This window comes from Pecten maximus, chromosome 9 (genome assembly GCF_902652985.1).
Source record: "Pecten maximus chromosome 9, xPecMax1.1, whole genome shotgun sequence".
In the NCBI taxonomy this organism is placed as follows: Eukaryota; Metazoa; Mollusca; class Bivalvia; order Pectinida; family Pectinidae; genus Pecten; species Pecten maximus.
The window spans coordinates 40,201,633-40,223,633 of record NC_047023.1 but is presented as its reverse complement, the minus strand read 5'-3'; the positions used below and the strand labels follow the sequence as shown (position 1 = coordinate 40,223,633).

The 22,001-nt window shown below is 33.4% G+C and overlaps 1 protein-coding gene across 2 annotated transcripts in view; it reads right to left on the bottom strand.

Annotated features, from left to right (window-relative positions):
* LOC117334556 (neuronal acetylcholine receptor subunit alpha-9-like) overlaps positions 1-22,001 on the bottom strand; it is an 83,295-nt gene that overhangs the window by 19,532 nt on the left and 41,762 nt on the right. For both annotated transcript variants that reach the window (XM_033894239.1, XM_033894238.1), the window contains exon 2: positions 9,097-9,235. In XM_033894239.1, the coding sequence (XP_033750130.1) occupies positions 9,097-9,166 (70 nt within the window). In that variant the 5' untranslated portion in view covers positions 9,167-9,235. The remainder of the gene's footprint in view (positions 1-9,096; positions 9,236-22,001) is intronic.

Genomic DNA, 22,001 nt, shown 5'->3' with positions numbered 1-22,001 from the left:
ACCTAGTTTTGTGTCAATGTGTGTTCTTTCCACAAATATCAGTTGGGGTGTAAGGAACTAATCTAAAGTGGAAAAGCCGCTAATTGATATGCCGAATTGATAATTTCGTAAATGTTTGGAAATATTACAGTTCAAATCAATAACAAACAAGTTTATAATTTTCAAAGTAATAACTATATAATAGATATTATATTTATCCTAGACCAACTACAGAATTGACAGTATTACACACGGCTCTGTCACCAAAACGATTGACTCGCTTTTACATCCTGTGATGTCAATAAACATCGGTCTACGTGTAACATTTGTAACAACAAAACAAAGAAGTACAAGGACTAGGGACTGTTCAACATTCGTTCACTTGGTATAGGATGATGATCGAGCTCAACCTGATCATGTACTCTTGAGTGTATGTGCAGATCATTTAACAATTTATAAGGTAATCAAGCTTCTCAGTTACCCATATTATATAATGTCAGACGGTTCACATTCCATAGTCACCCATTTACCCTCCATTTGTAGACAAAACATGCCGTAATCTTCCTTTATGAGCGCGCAGAGCCAGGTCGTGGAGCTATGTGGTTCAGATCGTCCAGACGTAGGCATGGGGCGATTGTGGTGTCATGGTAACCGTTTATTGGAGAGGTATATTGACCAATGGGCGCTTGTAACTTCGTTAATAATCGTTCTCTATAATGGTATCAAACAACATGACATCTAACCGCGATCACGGCCACCGGAATCAATAAACCGGAAATTAGCGTCAGTTACGTGGAAACGAAACCGGAAGTAGGAGTCTCTCTGACAGTCTAATATTCCGAGCCCAATATATTCCCTGTTTTATCCAGATTAGTAGATAGTGAAATAAGAGTCTTATTCCTCAACTGGCGTGTCCCATACACAAAAGACCTGGTCGACGCTCGACTTAGCTAAAGCACGATTTGACTTATCAGGGAACGATAGGCCACATTTTCAGAGATTTGAAGAACTGTTTATGCCTGTCTCAAGTAAACTATACATCTGTCTTCAAGGCATATGCGCCAGTAAGATAATTACAGGTCTCATATTTAGTAGACAGGGGATCTTATGTGAATGTCTGAATCACGTGGAATTATTAAACGAGTTCAATTCAATTCAATTCAATTCAATTCAATTCGATGATATTATATGCCTCGAGCCTGAATGGCATTTAACGAGGTAGATGTCAGAAATAGCCAGTAGTGTAAAATTATTATTGCAAATAATTAATTATTTTAAGAATATAAGCAAACCTCATAGCTCAATTTCTTTATGAGAGAGGCGAATCCCGAAGGTACATGTATGTTTATCTCTACAGAGAGTTGTATAACGTCATATGGTTATTGTGACGTTATCAATAATTGATGACGTCACAATAGTGCGTACACATGTGTATTGAGATTTTTTATGACAATGCCGCGTTACGGAATGGATTAGTTATGTAATAAATTTAAGTTACTCATAAATTAGGTAGGTGTAAAATAGTTATGTATTTTCGATAATCATTAGAAAAAGCATTAATCGTAGATTAGCAAAGGTAAGTTCAGACCGAAAACACGCGAATCCGAATAATATTTTTTTTTTATATTTAAATTTAATTTGGAATTCTTGTGACTTTAAGGAATCTTTTTCCTTTGTATAGGATCTTTATAGACTTTATCTTAACTACTGTTGAAAATACAAAAAAAAAATAAAAAAAAAAAAGAACAACAACAAACAAACAAACAAAAACAAACACCACATGTTGATATATCAGCAATACAATGTTTGGTGCTGAAGTACCTACATGTTGTACCGTCTATATTGGCACTAGATTAGAATTACTCCTCATCATTTTATATACAATTACAATGTTTATGATTAAGCTCTTAAAAATGCCTGTGGGCAAATTCAAATTACCTCTTTCCTCACTTCTTATTTGGGCATGTTTTGAATACAAACAAAATGTTGTTTGGCATAAAAAAAAAATGAAATGTGTCCTTTCTACTATCGCGATACCACGAGTTTCCCTTTAAAGCTGTATATTTGTTCATGTTGGTTTTGAATTCATATTTCAAGCAATCTAGAGTGCCAGATTCGTAACGAGTTTTGTTAATATCATATGCTATAGTTGTTATGAAGACGATATTTATTTCAAACATTCCAAAAACAACATAATCCTATCAAACTGATGTGGAATATAAGAATGGTAACAAATTGACCCGATGCCTCTTTCCCGTGACGCCATGAAATGTTGTTCTGGTAGTTAAGATATTGTTAGTAGTAAGGCAAGGGATTACCTCAGCCAGACAAGCTTTAAATCTATATACAATGCCCATTGTATCTGTATTGTTGATTCCTTATAGTTTGAGATAATAATGAATGAGAAATTCTGTAGAAATCGTTGTCAAAATAATTTATCTAATTCTTATTAATGGTGTTTATTTGATTCCGGTGTATCGGTAATAAACTTAACTTAGCTTTACTTACCTTATTGTATATATATATATATATATATATATAACTTTAAAGTGGATCATAAGAACACGTGATTAATGTTTGATAATTTTGGTTATCTGGAGCAAGCACTTACAAAAATAATTTTTGAAATGAAAGCATTTTTAAACGCAGATACCGATGGACATATTAACGAGAAACAAAACAAATAAAACCCACTCTTCCTCCAGCCACCCATTCGCTAAAGATGATAGACCACAGCATTGGTCATGTGATCTGTACACTTATCTGCAATCAGGGCAGACTGCGGGGCATATCTGGATCAGTATAAAATTCATTTTAAAATGATGAATGTGATAGAAATCATTCTAAATTTACTACTAGATATGGAGACTTCTAAGCTTCAATACACCTTAAAAAGCGCTTCTAATGCACAATTTTTCATCTTGATGTCTCAACGTTTTAAGATTTACATCAATTTTCTAACATTTTACGGAATGATTCATACACGATAGCGGACAAAGTGGAGATGTAAGATAGAGTCATATTTTTTGAAAAAGTAGTCCATAAGTTTGAGTGTTTCCAGTGTCAGGAAGTAAGATAGAAACATAACATGTAAATAACTGTACATTAAACATGTAATAGTATTGTAGAACGTTTATTTAAGTGAAACACGTGCGTGTGGTGTTATAATAGTACTATTTTTATCGCAAGAATAATGTGTGGCGAAAAATCAAAAACAACATTTTACACAATTTGCAATAAGTCGTCCTTTGTCTTTGGAAAAGCTCGATGGCGTGGTAACAATGTTTTGGCCGCTCTTAGCCCTAGGCCTACTGCGGATTCACACAGGGGTGTACTTGGGATATTCAAGAACGTAAGTTAGAGGTTATAACAAAAAATCAATTACCATGAAGCCAAAAACATGTAAGAACTAAATAAAACTGATAACCTCAAGAGAATCGTATACTGAATGGCAACTCTGATTTTCTCTTAAACCAGAGTGGATGAGTGAATACTTAAGTATCTCCTAAATCTATCTAACGATTTGATAGATGTCTTTCGGATATTCTTTCTAGCTTCAGCAAAATCGAAAAAGGTAGGTTGTTTCCGGCTTCATTTGAATTATGCTCTTTAGATGAATACGTCGTGTCAATTCTTTTATTATAGAGGAAGAGATACTAATTCGTTCGTTTAAACTGATAATATAAGCTATGTGAGGAGCGAGCAGAAACGGACACAGATTGCTTGTTTTTAGACCAATCCATCTATGTCAGTTCCCGTTGAAAATCTAAATTATTCAAAAGCTCAGAATCTTCTGCTACAGTTTTCAAAGTAATGGAAAAGTTGGCATGATTGGTATCTTGCTTAGAAAACGTTTTTGAAATTAGTTTTTTTTTCTCTGCTTTGGAGGAGGTTTTGGTATACTTAGTAAAAAATATATTTACAAAGTGATGTTCTACTATATCTCCTGTTGTGAGAAGGATGACGATAATAATGATGCATTAACACTTTAATTGATTCAGTAGAACGGCGGTACATTTACTTGATTCAACTAATTACGTAGAACAACAACGATAGGCTTGGTATATCCAATTGATTCCGTGAAACAGTTGTAGGTTTGGTATATCCAATTGATTCCGTAGAACAGTTGTAGGTTTGGTATATCTAATTGATTTAGTAGAACAGCTGTAGGTTTGGTATATCTAATTGATTTAGTAGAACAGTTGTAGGTTTGGTATATCTAATTGATTCCGTAGAACAGCTGTAGGTTTGGTATATCTAATTGATTTAGTAGAACAGTTGTAGGTTTGGTATATCTAATTGATTCCGTAGAACAGCTGTAGGTTTGGTATATCCAATTGATTTAGTAGAACAGTTGTAGGTTTGGTATATCTAATTGATTCCGTAGAACAGATGTAGGTTTGGTATATCTAATTGATTCCGTAGAACAGATGTAGGTTTGGTATATCCAATTGATTTCGTAGAACAGTTGTAGGTTTGGTATATCCAATTGATTTCGTGAAACAGCTGTAGGTTTGGTATATCTAATTGATTCCGTAGAACAGCTGTAGGTTTGGTATATCCAATTGATTTCGTGAAACAGCTGTAGGTTTGGTATATCCTATTGATTTAGTAGAACAGTTGTAGGTTTGGTATATCTAATTGATTTAGTAGAACAGCTGTAGGTTGGGTATATCTAATTGATTCCGTAGAACAGCTGTAGGTTTGGTATATCCATTTGATTTCGTGAAACAGCTGTAGGTTTGGTATATCTAGTTGATTTAGTAGAACAGTTGTAGGTTTGGTATATCTAATTGATTCCGTAGAACAGCTGTAGGTTTGGTATATCTAATTGATTTAGTAGAACAGTTGTAGGTTTGGTATATCTAATTGATTCCGTAGAACAGCTGTAGGTTTGGTATATCCAATTGATTTAGTAGAACAGTTGTAGGTTTGGTATATCTAATTGATTCCGTAGAACAGCTGTAGGGGTGGTATATCCAATTGATTCCGTAGAACAGTTGTAGGTTTGGTATATCTAATTGATTCCGTAGAACAGATGTAGGTTTGGTATATCTAATTGATTCCATAGAACAGTTGTAGGTTTGGTATATCTAATTGATTCCATAGAACAGTTGTAGGTTTGGTATATCTAATTGATTCCATAGAACAGTTGTAGGTTTGGTATATCTAATTGATTCCGTAGAACAGATGTAAGTTTGGTATATCTAATTGATTCCATAGAACAGTTGTAGGTTTGGTATATCTAATTGATTCCATAGAACAGTTGTAGGTTTGGTATATCTAATTGATTCCGTAGAACAGCTGTAGGTTTGGTATATCCAATTGATTTAGTAGAACAGTTGTAGGTTTGGTATATCTAATTGATTCCGTAGAACAGATGTAGGTTTGGTATATCTAATTGATTCCATAGAACAGTTGTAGGTTTGGTATATCTAATTGATTCCGTAGAACAGCTGTAGGGGTGGTATATCTAATTGATTCCGTAGAACAGCTGTAGGGGTGGTATATCTGATTGATTCCATAGAACAGTTGTAGGTTTGGTATATCCAATCGATTCCGTAGAACAGCTGTAGGTTTGGTATATCCTATTTATTCCGTAGAACAGCTGTAGACTTGGTATATCCATTTGATTTCGTGAAACAGTTGTAGGTTTGGTATATCCCATTGACTCCGTGGAACAGTCGTTGAATATGGTTACTATATTATTAACTTGATTTAGTCATCACATTTCTTTGTGGTTGGTTTTCTCTCCAAAATATACCATTCTGGTTGATTATATCTCTTTACTAATTCATTTGATGGGTGGTCTGTTAATTTTGATAAATGACGGAAGTTAAGAAATGCTATTTCGTTACATATACATCATTTCAAGAAAAACAGAATAATCGATATTTTATTTCACTAAGATCTATAAACACACTTTGACACATCTGCATGCTACAATATTCCTCAAAATGTCGGTATTCTCTGTTGTTTTTGTGAATAAGAACCATACTTTGAATAAGATTATCTACATATACATTGTACATACATGTTATAATGATGATAGTGAAGATGGAATTGATGTGTGTTTGTGTGTGTGGTTCTTACGTATTTATATATTAAAAATGTATTTAAAAATAAAAAAAAGTTAAAAGAAAAAGAAAAAAAAATACTGAATAAAAAACTATGAATTCCACAACAAAAAAAAAAAAAAAAAAAAACCATATACTACGTAATAGCGAATGTCCAGAAGATAATCACTGCCGTCTTGACTTACTACTAACACATGGAGACTGAAGGAAGTCTCTGACATTTATTTTCGATGGAAGGTTTTCCTACATGAAATTGTCCATAAAGTTTTTAATTAAATGTCATATTCTTTACAGAAAAAGGCAGTTTCCCGGAAGCACATTGGTATTTCCCTGATTTTTTTTTGCTATGTATCATCCTGCGCAAAAGTGAATTTCTAGACCATAAACTCTACCGTACTACATTTTAGATATTGTTACGAATGTTATGTATGATTATTACCATTGTTTAAATACAATTCACAAAGTTTGATGCGTACGGCATTTTAAATCTAACAAAACGACGGTTTTTTTAGTTTAAATATACATGTATAAAAAAAAAAAAAAAAAAAATTACTGGAGAGCATACTCATTCTCAACAAAGGATGGTAAAACAATGGCAAGACCTGAAAACATCATTGATATACAGAGAACTAGAATATTCCCAGTCCAGCAATCAGAGCTACTATCTCTGGGAGCACCAGACTAGTAATTTCTAACATTATCATAAAATATGTACCAGATGCAATGCAGCAACAGTGAAGTATGGGTAATGGACGATGTTTAAATTTAGATCTGGTAATGACCTCTGGGGATATAAATAGACGGAGTATATATCTGTTACTTTACAAGGCGGTTTGCAATCAAACTTTTATATCGTTTTTGGTATGATAAACATGTATTTTAAACCCAAGCTAGGGACGGATCGTGCACACCATCAAACGTCAAGCCCCATTTGTGGTCATGACCTCTAAATACTTGATGGGAACTCTGTGACCTTTTTGATCGCATTTCCATAAAACAAGGCTCGTTTCACTATCTATTGTGTACTGACCGCGTCATAACTCCCTCGGGACGGTGATACGAAACTCGCCTCCCAAAGGAAAAGAGTAGACTACTATATGCTGAACAGGTCACAGCGGTGATTAAGCATCTAAAGACTCTTACCATGTAGAGTAGGAGACTACAGAACAAACTGTTTTGGTTGTTGTTTTTAATGCACACATTCTCTGACGTACTTGTGTTTCATCAAGATAATGTCGGTTGCTTTCTTTGTATCAAATGTCTTATTCAGCGATTTGGTTGTCGATGAGGTCCATTTTGATGGACATATCTGTAGCCGGACTGTCAGGGTCTACACGCCCAGTGCAACATTGATACTTTAAGTAGTAGTTTAGATTGATTTCCTCTCGAAAATGATGTTTCTATCCACGTTCTCTTGTGATACCACCATATAATATCTATGCGTCATACTGACCGGTAATATGCAGAATCAAATCAAGGTTTTAAAGCATTATCAACTTCTTTAAAATGTTTCCTAGAGGGGTTAAATCTACCGATATTTAATGTTCAGGCAAAAGTTCCTTATCGAACAATAAACATAACATTCATTACATTTCCGTATAGTGGTGGATATGTATGTTTTTCAATAAGATGCATTTAAAAAAAACGGGGAAAACACAACCAAACAACTAACCAAGCAACCTAACACTGCTCAGTGACTTTTTGTCTTCAGTTATAACTAAGTTAACCATACTTTCCACTTTCCACATTAAAGTCCGCATTGAACCGCCGCGTCGAGAAAAATGCCATATTTCTCCGATTAAATTTGTATTTTTGATGGATGTAGAAATGATTTTACGAGTATTAAATAATAAATTGGTTGTTACTCAGTCACGCGCGCTCCATTGTAGTATCGTGTTAAAGAATTACGATATATTTTTACATAATAGGTCGAATTTAACATGACTATGATTTACAAAAGGGTACTATCAATGTATATTTCCATAGATGTAATTTGTAAGAGATGAAGATTCTCTTAACAAACACTATATAACTGATGTAATTAGTGACAAACATTTTATCCGTGTACTTTTAAGTCATTCGTAGAAAATTGGTTAAGCTAATGTACATGTATGTATGTATGTATGTATGTATGTATGTATGTATGTATGTATGTATCTACATTGTATGTATGTATGTATGTATGTATGTATGTATGTAGGTAGGTAGGTGGTGGGTGGGTGGGTGGGTAGGTAGGTAGGTAGGTAGGTAGGAAGGTAGGTAGGTATACACTTATTTGCGAACAATAATAAGAACATATAACACAGAAAACTATGTATAGATTTATATTAGATGGATACTAATTTTCGTTATCAAGCGGAAGTTACTACCCCTTATGTTATAAATGAAAAAAAGGTATTTGTTTTATTATTCTATTTTCATGGTAAGTTTTCATTCTTTATTTATTTATTATTTAAGTATTACAGAAAAATAGTCTTTCTCAAAATAAGTGCAAATTTTTATATTTTGGTATAACAAAAATGAATGATGCCAATTATCATAAAACATGTAGTTTATTATTTCCTGACCGTTTTGTATCCTCTTTAGAAAAAAATAATTTGGTATGAGAATGGTGTAAATAATTTTCTTAAAAATAGGCTTGATACACTGCGCTAATGTTTCACAATACTTCAATGCGTCTGGTGTGCACTGTATATATTGTTTGATGTCAAGGAAATAGTGAACTTTGACCTATTTAGAAATGTTTCTTTATTTTTATTTTAAGAGAAACAAATTAACCCTGCTACCTATCAAAGACAACAGAAGGGCTATCTAAATGGAATATCTTACAGTTGTCTTTACTAATGTATAAGATCAATATTCTGCTTAAAACGTAGTGTATGAGTAGCCACTTCCCGAGGGAAGAATTACACGCATTTCTGATCTCAAAATATACTCAATATAGATGTAGGCTTTCCATTTCCATTAAAAGAAAATAAAGTCACTTTTGATAGCTAAAGACAAAAATCTGCCATTCAAGTTAGACAAATACATGACTTACCGGAAGTCACCTTGAGCGGAACGCACAATAGAAATACACCAATCAGAGCCAAGGTTACGTATAACAGCATCTCCGATAGGTCAGAACGAATATTGACGCACTCTTCTCTCAGTTTCACAGCGGATGTCGCTTCTTTTGCCTGAAATACATTGTTTACAACATTAACACACCTATTATAACCACTTCAACCAAATAGCATACACCGTGCAGTTTAAGAGAACAGTGCCATGTTGATTTCCAAAGACAATAACATTTACTTTTAAGTTTGGTTTTACGCACAATTCCAAAATAATTAATATGATGTTTTAGCAGTAGGCCTCACTCTTATACACTGGTCCCTTGATTGACATCTGAGTATTCACGTTCTTTTTCTCTCTGTTACAACATGAAAGAAAAACACGTTTAAATGTCTGGCACATATTTACTCCGTGATTGTTATCAATAAATACAGTGTATATACAGTGTGGCCTCTCATCAAGTCAAACGGTCTTTGGAATGGTAGTCATTGGTAAATCATAGTGTGTGTGATGGATTACTAGGAGGGGATATTGGCGTAAGGCTGGTTTCCCTTTGGTGTTGGTGTTTTCCTCTTTAGGAATTTTAGTTAGATGACTTTTGTTTGATGGAGATTCAGTAAAGTCACTGGTATCATCAGCAGATTCCGACTGTTGATGATAAATACATTTTCAGTCCGGAAGGAAATTTGTGACAGTGTTATATTTCAAAAGTAGTCTATATGGTGGTATGCAGTAGTACGATATAATGTATGTATCAATCGTCATTACGTACATGTTAGAAATGAACCATCACTGAAATGTGTTTTGGATATAATATTTATGAAAATGTTATTTTTAAAATGTATATTGGTATGGTATGAGTAACAGGAGACATTTGTAAAGCCTCATCAAATAACCTTTTCATCTTGACATCAATTCTCTATGTTAATCAATAAAAACAAATGTATGTGTACAACAATGAATTAAAGTAAAACCTTAAGCTGAAAGAATATGCGTTATAAAACTATGTGTTAAAGATGTATCCATTTGCTGTTGGGCGGAATGAGAATGTTTATTTGTTGGACGGGCGCTGCTGAGGGAAGGGATAGTTTTAATGATACCAGTGTTATTTGTATGTGTGCTAATACAGACTGAATCCTACATCAGTACATCAGTTACGTAACAGAATAAATCAAGGTATTAAACAATCCTTACATAAGTATACCTTACGTCTAAGTCCGAGACACCACTATTAGTGAACACGTTTATTTCTACATGGAAGTTTTACTTAAATCCTCATTATAGAACCCGATCCATCTATATCATCCCAGGAAACCTCCGAATAGGGGTAATAGTCAGGTTCCCAATGAAAAAACAACAACTTTTAACGAGATAACATATTTCTTCTCTAGATAATTTCGACATAACCATGCTGATATATAGGTTTTGGTATCAACTGTACTTTTTTCTTTTATATAGAAACGATTTTGTATAGTGATGTGAACATAAATCTTTAGCATAGACTGAGAATTCACTGTAGTGTCATTATAGTATCCGCGTTTTAAACTCATTTGGACATAGCAACAAGGAGATAAAAACAATTCAAGTGTCTTTCTTATAAGGTTTCAAGTATATGGATGGAACGACATGATATACTGCAGCCTACCCACAAGGGCAAAGTATATTTTATTACATGAAATGTTCCTGTGTACATTCTCTTTTGGTTTGGCACTTTCAAATTATTTCGTGATTATACATTTCCATAAATACCATAGTATCAACACACAAGGACAAAACATACAACAGTATCAACACACAAGGACAAAATACACCACAAGATCAACACACAACACACCAGGAAAAACATCCCCAACAAAACACGTCAAAATGTACAGATTTCTTTATTACCATTTAACACTTTGTATATCTAGTTTGTATTGAATTGTGTCAATACATTCAGATGTATTTTGTGTAATTCCGATAATTTTTTCTTGCACTGATCTGAGAGGATTTCATCAATGTTTGTTCATGAATCTATGGTTTTCTTGATAAATGTGAACGATTCTTGCTTGATATGCGGCGGAGATTGTGATGATGTTTATTACACGGTAATTGATGTGACACTGTAATGATAAATACAATGCATGATAACACTTCGTCGTTAACCCTCAGATAATCGTTTAGAGAGTGCCGCACTGACACCAATCCTTTCTCGGTTTGTAGATGTGTGGGATAGATGTGTGGGATAGATGTTGGGCATAGATATATCAGGAGGATATCGACCACTTTATGATCTGAGACCGCATGAAAAAAGAAGAAGAAAGACATGAAAACAATTGAAAATAATAAGAAATAGACCACATGTTTCGGAAGGGCAAACATCTACTTCATCGACGGTATCCGCCATGTTAACGAAATCAAAGTAGTCTAATGTGACGTTCATCCTGAGAACCAAGGTAGCGATCTCCATTCCGTAAACGTTACCTGTACATTTCAGCTATATCGTTGGTTGCGCTGTGATACTTAATTTGTTTTCGTGTTTATAGTTCTTACAAACCAACTGTAGTGCTACAATCATACTTACATGGTAGAATTACCAAAACAATAGTGTGTTGGGATATCTGACATATAAACAATTAGCTCCTGAACCATTACCCCTAATAAATGCCACACAAACGGAAATACCCCACCATAGATTAAACCCCGAGGCCATCTTATACATGTCTCTACTTTTTACAGACAGCGTAAGTCAAACTTGGTTTAAGTCAAATTATTATCATCAGCATATTTTAACAATTTTATAACAACTATATCTCGCATCCATTTATAACAGCCAGAATCTGTTTCCATTCAAGTATGTTTGATAGCCGTGCCTTTATTATTGCCTATATTCAGTATATGACATACACTCTCTGTTATAAATAATCATTACTGTCCGTTATTGTTTTGTAACAACTACATGAAAAAGCAGCACACATTTACTCAAATTGTGGCCTCTTCTAAGGAGATATTACCTTCTTGGTAATGACAAATGTATACGAACATTTTCATTAATATAACTATTTTGCTCAGATCCGTCGGCATTTTTGTTGATGAAGAGAATGTTATATATTCCAATATTTATGGACGAAAACTGCACTACATGTATGCTTATCACCAAATTTGTTTCGTCTTACAGGTCCATTTCAGTTAATGTTTGCTATAAATACATGTATGCTTATGCAATATCATGCATTTGATGCACTTACATGTAACATCAATAACCAAAACGGGATATTCTCTTCCAATAAACAAAGCAAGCTTCCATAAAGTACATACATCTGAGGACATTCTTTTTTTTATATGTTTGCGATAGGAAATATGTTTGTTATAGAACAAGAAGTAATCTGAACTAACAATCTAATTAATAAAGTAACTAGAATTTGAATTACTGAACGTAAATTGTTTTTTATTTATGAGTTAAACTCAAGCAAATAGATTGGCCATTGAAATATTGGATTGGTTTTAGGTCGTAGGGAACATTGAATGATTTTGTAAACGTGTTATTCGGATATTGATTTGTAAATATATAGCTAGACTAGAAGGCAATATATATCAAGCATTGCATAATGATATTATTACATATATTTGTTTCTAACAAGCATTGTGATTGGGTTAAGAGTTTACGTTATCAGCCTATCACGTACAAAATGACGTCGCCGTTTGTAAAGTAGCTTTTTGGCTGTTACAGGGGCGTAATGAGTTCTAAGATAAAAGTAGATTTCCACAGGGATTGTGTAGAGTACATTAAATTATAAGGATTTACTTGGATATATTGTATGTTATGGGGCTATAGCACAAAAACGAAGTATGCTCTTATCATAAACAACCTCGGTGTTTATTTAAGTACACTTTTTTTTTCTTTTTTGTTTGTTAAATCTCCATAAATGCGTACTGAGATTTTAACGGTTTTCACTTAAATTTTCAGCGATCGGAAATTATTTAAATGACATTGGAATGCATCAAAATATACATTTAAAACAATTCTATTAAACGGATCAACTAATGCCAGCATTGTCATTGAACGTGACAAGCCCAATTTACCATAAAATGATACCGAATTAAAAAGACAATACAATATGCTTTTTTTTTAAATATTTTTTTCCAGACGAAATAGATTTTATCTTTAGTGCAAGAACTATAGTTTGCCTATATTGAATTGAAATGAGCCAAAGTAGTAACACTGTTTGAAAAAGAAGAATCATCTGATCTGCCAAGCATCATTAAGTTCCTTCCCCCAAGACTTCAAAGGTTTTCAGAACAAAGACTACCTATTAAAACAGACCATGAAGATTGTTTCTGACATATATCATCTGACACGTACAGGCCGTTTCCGGTTTCTGGATGTTCAAACTAGCTTACATTAAAGCCAAGTAAGTGCCAAATATGTCCGGGGAAATTTAACAGGTCCTCGTTATTTGTAACTTGATAGACACACAGGCGATTCCGTACCAATCGAAAAACTAACAATTATAGCCTTTCCTTGAGGTATATACAATGATTTATCAACCATTAAAAAAATCTCCTGTCTAAATATGATGTCAGAAATCAATATGTTTCATATATATGAAATAAACTATTGCAGCAGGCAAAATCAGCTCATTTTATGTGACATTGTTTGTAATATGAAAGTTCACAAACAATTATTTACATGTATTGCGAAGAAAATAACTATTAATATTCCCTTTTCTTAGTATAATTTAAGATTTTTACCAGACTTCATTTGCTTTTCAATATATTTTACTGACTAATTTAAAGTAATTATACGAAGTCTACTAGGAAGTGTATATGCTTTAGTTTTTTCCATCGACATCGTCAGGTAGCAGGTAGATGTAAGCAAAAACTAAAGATATATCATGAAAAAGATCTTATTGTGTCCTCGCCAAAATACCGTGTGTTTTCTTACACATTGCCTCCGACAGCCCATATCCGCATTCTAAATACATATCTGTAATTATTGTCATTATCAGTATAAATCGCACCAGTCGTTAAAATCCGGATTAGTCACATTATTGATCAATGCAGATGACAAATTGCACGATGTACTTAAAAAAGATTTAATAGTACCCAACAATACCGTAATTATACAGGCATTTAAACTTCACAGATGATAGTAAAATAATAATATGTTTGGTTTATTAAAGATATTAAGTAATTTGATATTTCTAAAATTTTTAGTCTTTTTGATATTTAACCATTTATGGAGCAAACACCTTGCATTTAAATGGTTCCCGTACGTATTGTATAGTGACAAGTTTAAAGATTATGTATAGTTTAAATGACAAGGTTGATTTCCCAGGTTAAGAACATATAAACCAATCTATTTCTTTGTATATCCACTGATACCGTCCTTGATTTAAACTACACAACAATGTATACTATACTCGTGATTCATCATTTAAAGTCTTTATAACCAGCAGGTAGAAGGTATATATCATGGTAATCAGGATGATATAAGGTGTGTAGTGTAATCTATTAATAGTTTACCTTGTGTAAATATCACATGTATTTATAACAGGTCTAGTGTTGTGGAAGTTTAACTTAAAGGACAGAAATTATAATGAACACATCTGAAACATCATCAAATAATCACTAAGATCAGGATTAGTTATAAGTTATAATCCTAAGACATATATGTATATATAGTAAGCATTATATTCTATTCTAAGATCACTCTGTGGTAATAAAAGTGAGATAAATATATGTCCAAAAGTTTGTGAAGAGAAATTGCCAACGCAGCCTGGGCCGGCCTTTATACTTACCTGGGTTGCGATATACATGTATATCTTCTCACGTAGCTGATTTATCGTGTAAAACGGCCAACAACAAAATCTATTTACTATAAGTATTCAGTTAAACAATAACTAATGTAGGGATTCAATGGTATTCAAATTTGATCATACAATGAATTTAGCAAAACAAATCCTTACGTAGAGATTTTATTGTTGAGATGGTGAGTTTAAATGCTGAAATAAATGCTTAAACTGATTTTACCCTAGCTCTGTGTTGGCCCCTGGTGTATCGGGATACGATATCCTTATCGATTGACGCTATTGAGATCCTATTTAGTTAGTTTGCTTGCCTAAAAACTCAAAGAATGGAAATTGAATCAAGGAAGAGTTAAATAGGATGAATCACTCTCCTGACATCCTAATGTTTTTAAATTGGAGATAAGAGATTTATTACATTCTGCAAACATTGAAACGACAATAGTTTCCTCCTGCTAACCTTTGTTACCTTAAGTACCCAAACTGTATGCTATCTGTTAAAGGATGTTCGAATTGACCCGGAATGGAAAAGATGCTGCAGCAGAGAGAAATCAGAAACTTTACTCGCCAAACCAAAATGAACGTTACCTAAATTCATCTTGTCACTTGCAAACGACTTAGTAAGGAAGCGTTGCAGTAACAGAGAGAAGTCAGAAACTATTCTCGCCAAACTATTGAGGTTTTGTGTTTCAGTCGAGAAACAATTAACCAAACAATTACTTGCTAAACTACAGAAATAGTTGAAAATGTATCAACGTCATGTCACACAGAGATCGAGACAGCTTTACAATTGGAATGAACATTTTAATATCTAAAAGTAAATTAACAACATATAGTGTATTAACTTGTTTACACATTATTATTTTTACACAGAATGAAATTTACGCGGTGTTACTGAACATTGTGCTTTAAAGGGAGAAATACTAATTCGCGATTACTGTACTGTGCGTTTAGACTGGTAAGCTCGCAGCCTCCAGTTTTGGTGTAATAATAATTTTCTAAGTTTTTGTTTCACATTTGCGCGACAGAACACCACCACTACCATATATATCCTACCCAGCATATTACAGGTGTGTCGCTATATAAGGATAAACATGTTACCATGATTACAAGTGAATTACATTTTATAAGTCAATGTAAGTAAAACATTCTACAACCAAATTTCAAGCTATTTAATAAAGAATAGTATTAGTCATTAGCATGAAGGGGCCGTTTATTTATGTATGTTGTTAACAATATGGAAACACATTACGGAATTTATAAAAAATATGCATATTTTCTTAAATTCTGCAATGTTTTGCCATGAGAAATTTAAGATAGGAATTTTTTTAAAGGAATACTTATATAACAGGGGTCTGATATTTCATTTGCAGTTGAATGGAAACTCAAAAGATGATAATACCCTGGCCTTCCCGTGTCCCGATGGAAAGTCATTCTCAAAGATGTTTGTTTGGTGCACATCTTCAGCTGGGAGTATACCATTAGTTAAATATGTACACTCGTGGTACTCTTTCTAAATAAAAGCAGCCATATTAAATTATTACTTTCAAAACAAACATCCGGTAAATATTACACGTGAATAGTTATCACCGCAAGACGGTTTGGATAGCTTTAAAAGTTTGAAGGAATGGTAGTTATTTGCAGCGCATCTTGGGAGATATACTGGTAGCTTGCAATCCTCGTTAAATTATATCGTAATATCTTAAGATCAGTAGGATTACACATCACCATATCAATTGGCAGAACTATCAAGTATGTGGAGGAAGATCAATCAAAACATTAAACTATAAGGGTATAATTACGGTATGAAAGATGTTTGATAACACTAATTCAGAACACCGTAATTATCAGGCACTACGGCCATTAAGGGGAGGTAAGTTGAGGTTTTTGAATCAGCAAGCGTACAGTGTAATATCATTCCTATAGCCATTTAAACACATTGATTGGTTTCTTAAAACCGTGGAACTATTTTCTCAAAAGAAAATATACATGTATTAATAACGTCCGTACCGACCACACCTTGCACTTATCATAATTTCCATATATCTAGTGACATGGAAGGCTTAGTCAACAACAAGTGAATCAATTATGCATATATCAGAAATCAGCAAACGTTTTACTTTATAATTCACAGAGAAAAAAATCTTCTCATAGGAGAATGCATTACATTGTTGCCCTATTTTCTGACTCCATTTGACTAGATTACACTTAAGATTACGAATTACAATGATTGATGTATAAAAACAGGAATTATAATGACAATGCGCTTATTTTCTTATACCGTATACAACAGCATCTGTAATTGAAAACAAAGCTGCCGTGATTTGGGGCACTAAGTGTCCCTGGGGATGCCTCATACCACTGGTACACAACTTTAATACATTTCTCTTGATCAATGTCGGACGTTTTTGTTAACGTAACGACATAATTGGATAAATATCAGTTGAAACTGACTATGTGGATAGAAAAGTCATCTCAACAATTGCCTGTATCGATCAAACATATTTTCGGAACATATGTTAATGGAATTTGGGCGTTTTAATACACACTTAGATAAACATCTTATACGCCAAACGGAAGGGCAATGTCACGAACGAAGTGAACAACCATGAATTAAATCAGAAAACAGTAAAACATCGATTATTGGATGTAAATTGACAAATGGCTTTAACGCAAATGGGAGAGACACAGGATATTGATAGCAAGGGGCTGATAACTCTAATTTACGTAGAAACGAACTTGGTTGTACGTACAGCCATTAGAGAAAATGATTTTACAACCGAAGGCAACATAAGGTATAATTAAAGCATTAAATGTAAAACCCGAAGAGGTATTGACGTCATCAGTAATAGGTATCCATACAATACTCAAAGAAGTCTTGTCAAACGCTTATAAAGCATTATTTTATGATTTGTAATCTTTTTTTTTTTTCTTTTTTTTAAACATATATATCTGAATTGAACCCCTGCATTGGACACAAAACGGTATTTGAGAGAACTTGAAACTTACCAAATACACAGTTGTTAGTAATAACAAGCTTTTCAAAATGTAAAATTTAAATCCCTTAATATTTGTTGATTTAAAACCTTCGCCCACGTCAATTTAGGATTAAACATACACTGAACCATTAAAGATCTATAATAGATAATATGATTATTTGTTTTTAGCAAGTTTAATATCTACTACTTGTAGAAATCTGAAGTATTTAAATTTTCCACACCTTCCGATATAGAGCAGATAAGAGTACTTGTTATGCATTGCTTTATTTTGGTTTCAATTATCAAAACAATATGCATACAGTGTACAGTATCTAAAGGAAATAAACGTAATTCAAACAGATAGAGAATACACTGCCAAGTACACTGCCATTGTTGATTAAAAGATAAAAAGTTAGAAAGTTTACTGTGCTACTGAAAACACTCTGTTGGATTAGGATATCTAATAGTTTGTATTGAAATATACCTTTTAATCTAGTGTAATCCAATATTTCTTAATTTCGCTGTATATACTAATGTACCTATTCGTAGTTCAAAAGATAGCGGTTTAAAATTCGTAGTAATACGTCAGAGCACAACGGGAGTCAAGGTAAATGTGAAATAGAACTGTCAAAATCACATTCTATTTAACCAAATAATTGATTTATGTGTGCTTTAACGCCCAATTCCAAGCCAATTGATTTTTTAAATAGATCAGATTAAACCCTTAATCTATTCTTAATGTATATGGAAACAAATGACTGGGAAATCTGTCAAAGATTGTTAACCAGACCTTCAAGGTCAGACATTTTATCATTTGATTCAGTTATCCGCTGTAATTTCATAAATTGATTTAATGCGTGTAAATTGTTATGATCTATCCTTCAGTATGGTCAATTTAGAAATCATGGTCTGCTCCTCTATTAACCCAAAACTTCATTAAAGAAGTAAGAAGAGTTATATTCACTTGATAAATGAGAGGGTTTCTTATATTTCAATGTATTGTAACGAGTATTAGTCCTGCTAACCGACATTTCTTTGCACTGTCCTAATAAGATAATGAATGATATCTTCGGAAAATTGTTGGTAATTTGGAAATTTTGTTTTTTGTCTACAATTCTAAAGTGAGATATCAAACTAACAATAACCACACTACTGAGAGATCGATATCAAGCTAATAACTTCTGTAACTTCATTTACCGGTCGCCAAGAATAGCGTATCTGTGTTGGTTTCCTTGACATTAGCCTCCATGTGTTAGTTAAATACTTTAATTTCCAATACGTAAACTAGAACTGTAAGCCAATAGCTAACTATAATACACCGCTACTCCTCATTTGCATCTATGGCAACTAAATGACATCTTTATTGTTTGGGAAAATACTAAAGTTTCATTTGCTATTCCTTAAAACAAATATATACCTATTTGCCGCTTAATGAGAAAATATCTCAATTCAAACCAATCAGAAGCCTGTATTTTTTCTAAAGTAAAGGTTCTGGAAACACTTGTTGTCTTGAGCAATAGGCATGGATAAGTTACTCAAGTTTTAAAAAAAAGAAGATCTTTGAACTGATGATAACACAAATCCTCTGTCTGTGACCTACAACGTAGCTACTATAGCAACACATGTAAATAAATGGAAAAGAAAAGAAAAAGCAAAAACAAAAAAACAAAAAAAAAAACATGTAATCACAGTCCTTAACATTCAATGATACACAAACTTTGCGAGTAGATACCTGTTTCCATGACAACCGAAATGTCTTTTAAAAACCCAACAACAAGAACAAAAACATGCACATCTTCACATATTCTGTTATAACATTCGTGTGTAGTTTTATAAGAATGTGTTAACTCTATTAACTTGGAGGAGTACTTTACATAATCCTGGACGGAATAGGCGGTACAAGGTCTACCGGAAGAAAAGCACGCTGATGCCTTTATACGTCCCCCTCCCAACTTCATTGCAGGGAGTATAACAAATCCTTTACACACATATGCTGTTTAATATTGCTCTGTAGTTCAGAAAACAACAAGAAGCCACAGAAAAGAAAACATTATGTTGTGCGACATAGTCAACAATGTTCCAAACAAATCTATCGCATTGTCAATATCATAATACCGTGTCTCGTGAGGTAAACAAAATTCCTTATATTTGCATTCCATTACGTAATTGTGTAGCCCGACTTCTTATATTTGTTCTGCCCTATTTAGACTTTTCAACATTGTACATTCCCCACTTCCGGATTTCCACACTCCTAGATTTCCACAGTTCAGAACTCTAGCATCGCCAAAAGAGTTAAAGAAGAGCGAGATAATGTAATGATATGATCTCTACACTTTAAATCGTTATCTGGCATACAATGAATTTATACAATCAAATTCATATCTAAAGGTGATGTTTCCATTTCACGATCACTTGACATCGTAAATAAATGTAATCTACATGCATTAGTATATTTTAGTACAATATAATACTTGGTGTTTGTGCGTTACTTTCCCCAATCATCATTAGCATGAGCTTTAATATAAATGTGGTAAATGATTCACTATTTTCCAATTCCATAAAGACCAAAAAGAACGCTATTGCCAGCCTCACAAATTAACATATTATCTACCGATCTGAGTCGCCTATTGTTCTTCACCATGAAGTCTTTGTTGGTATTGCTTTGTGTTATACACCAGTGTCAATATATCCAGTAAGTGAGCTGTTCTGAAAAATATATGTAACACAGGCATATGTCTGTATTAATTGTTATTATCAATTATACTTCAACAGTATACATTTAACTCCTTTGTTACAGTTATACATCTGTTATACTATTGTCCTTACTACTGAACAAAGCATTGTGAAGATATGAACACCTTTCAATACAAATTAAGAGTTAGATACAGTAGGACCAAACATGTATAAAACTACATTAATACAAATACCTCATCCTTCTGGTACGTGGAAGTGGTTCTTAATGTGTTAATATTGATACTTAGGAGGCGACGGTAAAATTTGTCAAAAATAAGTTAGAAATCTTGATGGGAAGGCGTAGTACAATGAACGACATGCAGGTTACGGCAAGCCTCGGAGGCAAAGGTTCACCATTCAATCAGCATGATGTTGTTAAATAGTAAATGTTACAGTTGTGTGGAATGTATACGATAAGTGTTTGTGATGTAGAATTTGTAAGTTAATTCTACGTAAAGTCGTACTACACAATAGTAAGCCTCTAAGTAATGCTGATTAAAGTGAATGCATGTTACATTTTTAAAATAAATTCCTATGACTCAGGTTTAGATTAGCATGTGTGATGTAACTTGTACTGCAATTATGATCAATGGAACACGTGTTACTTATTAACATAGACGTAACGACATCATAGTTCTTTGTCGGCAATTGAAACAAACTTAAACAAATCAATAAGCTTTGTCATCTAATGTTACCACTTCAACCTTACGCAATGACTGATTTTTATCTGTTAGATAACTCGATGAATGATCCAATATCATCGTCGTAATACTCGCTGTCATCACATCAAATCTTATCTGATCAAGTTAAACATATACACCATATTGTAGTAACTGGATCCGAGAGTTTGTGGTCGTTATTGTACAACGTATTACCATCATTTTCCTACAATAGGTGATAATGAGACATCTGTATGTCGATATCGTGTAGGATTTCACGGTCCCAGATATTGACATTTAAAATCTTTGATAGAGGGGAACAGACTGTTACATGTAACACACGTGTGGTTCCCACTTTAAACCATAACAACGAGAAATAAACAAATGAGCGAAAAGTATTTCATGTTTTGACATTTCAGGAGAATAGTAGCAATAAGGTTTTATATTTGTTTCAAAAAAAAAGCCCATGTCAGATACGCTGTGACAGACTTGTGCGTTCTACTAAGTGTATTGGTGGACCTCTGGATCCCAGTTGCAGTGGAACCTACTGTACAGTGAATTGGATGTCAGATACAGTGGAGCCTACAATGAATTGGATGTCAGATACAGTGGAGCCTACAATGAATTGGATGTCAGATACAGTGGAGTCTACAATGAATTAGATGTCAGATACAGTGGATTTCTACAATGAATTAGATGTCAGATACGGTGGAGTCTACAATGAATTGGATG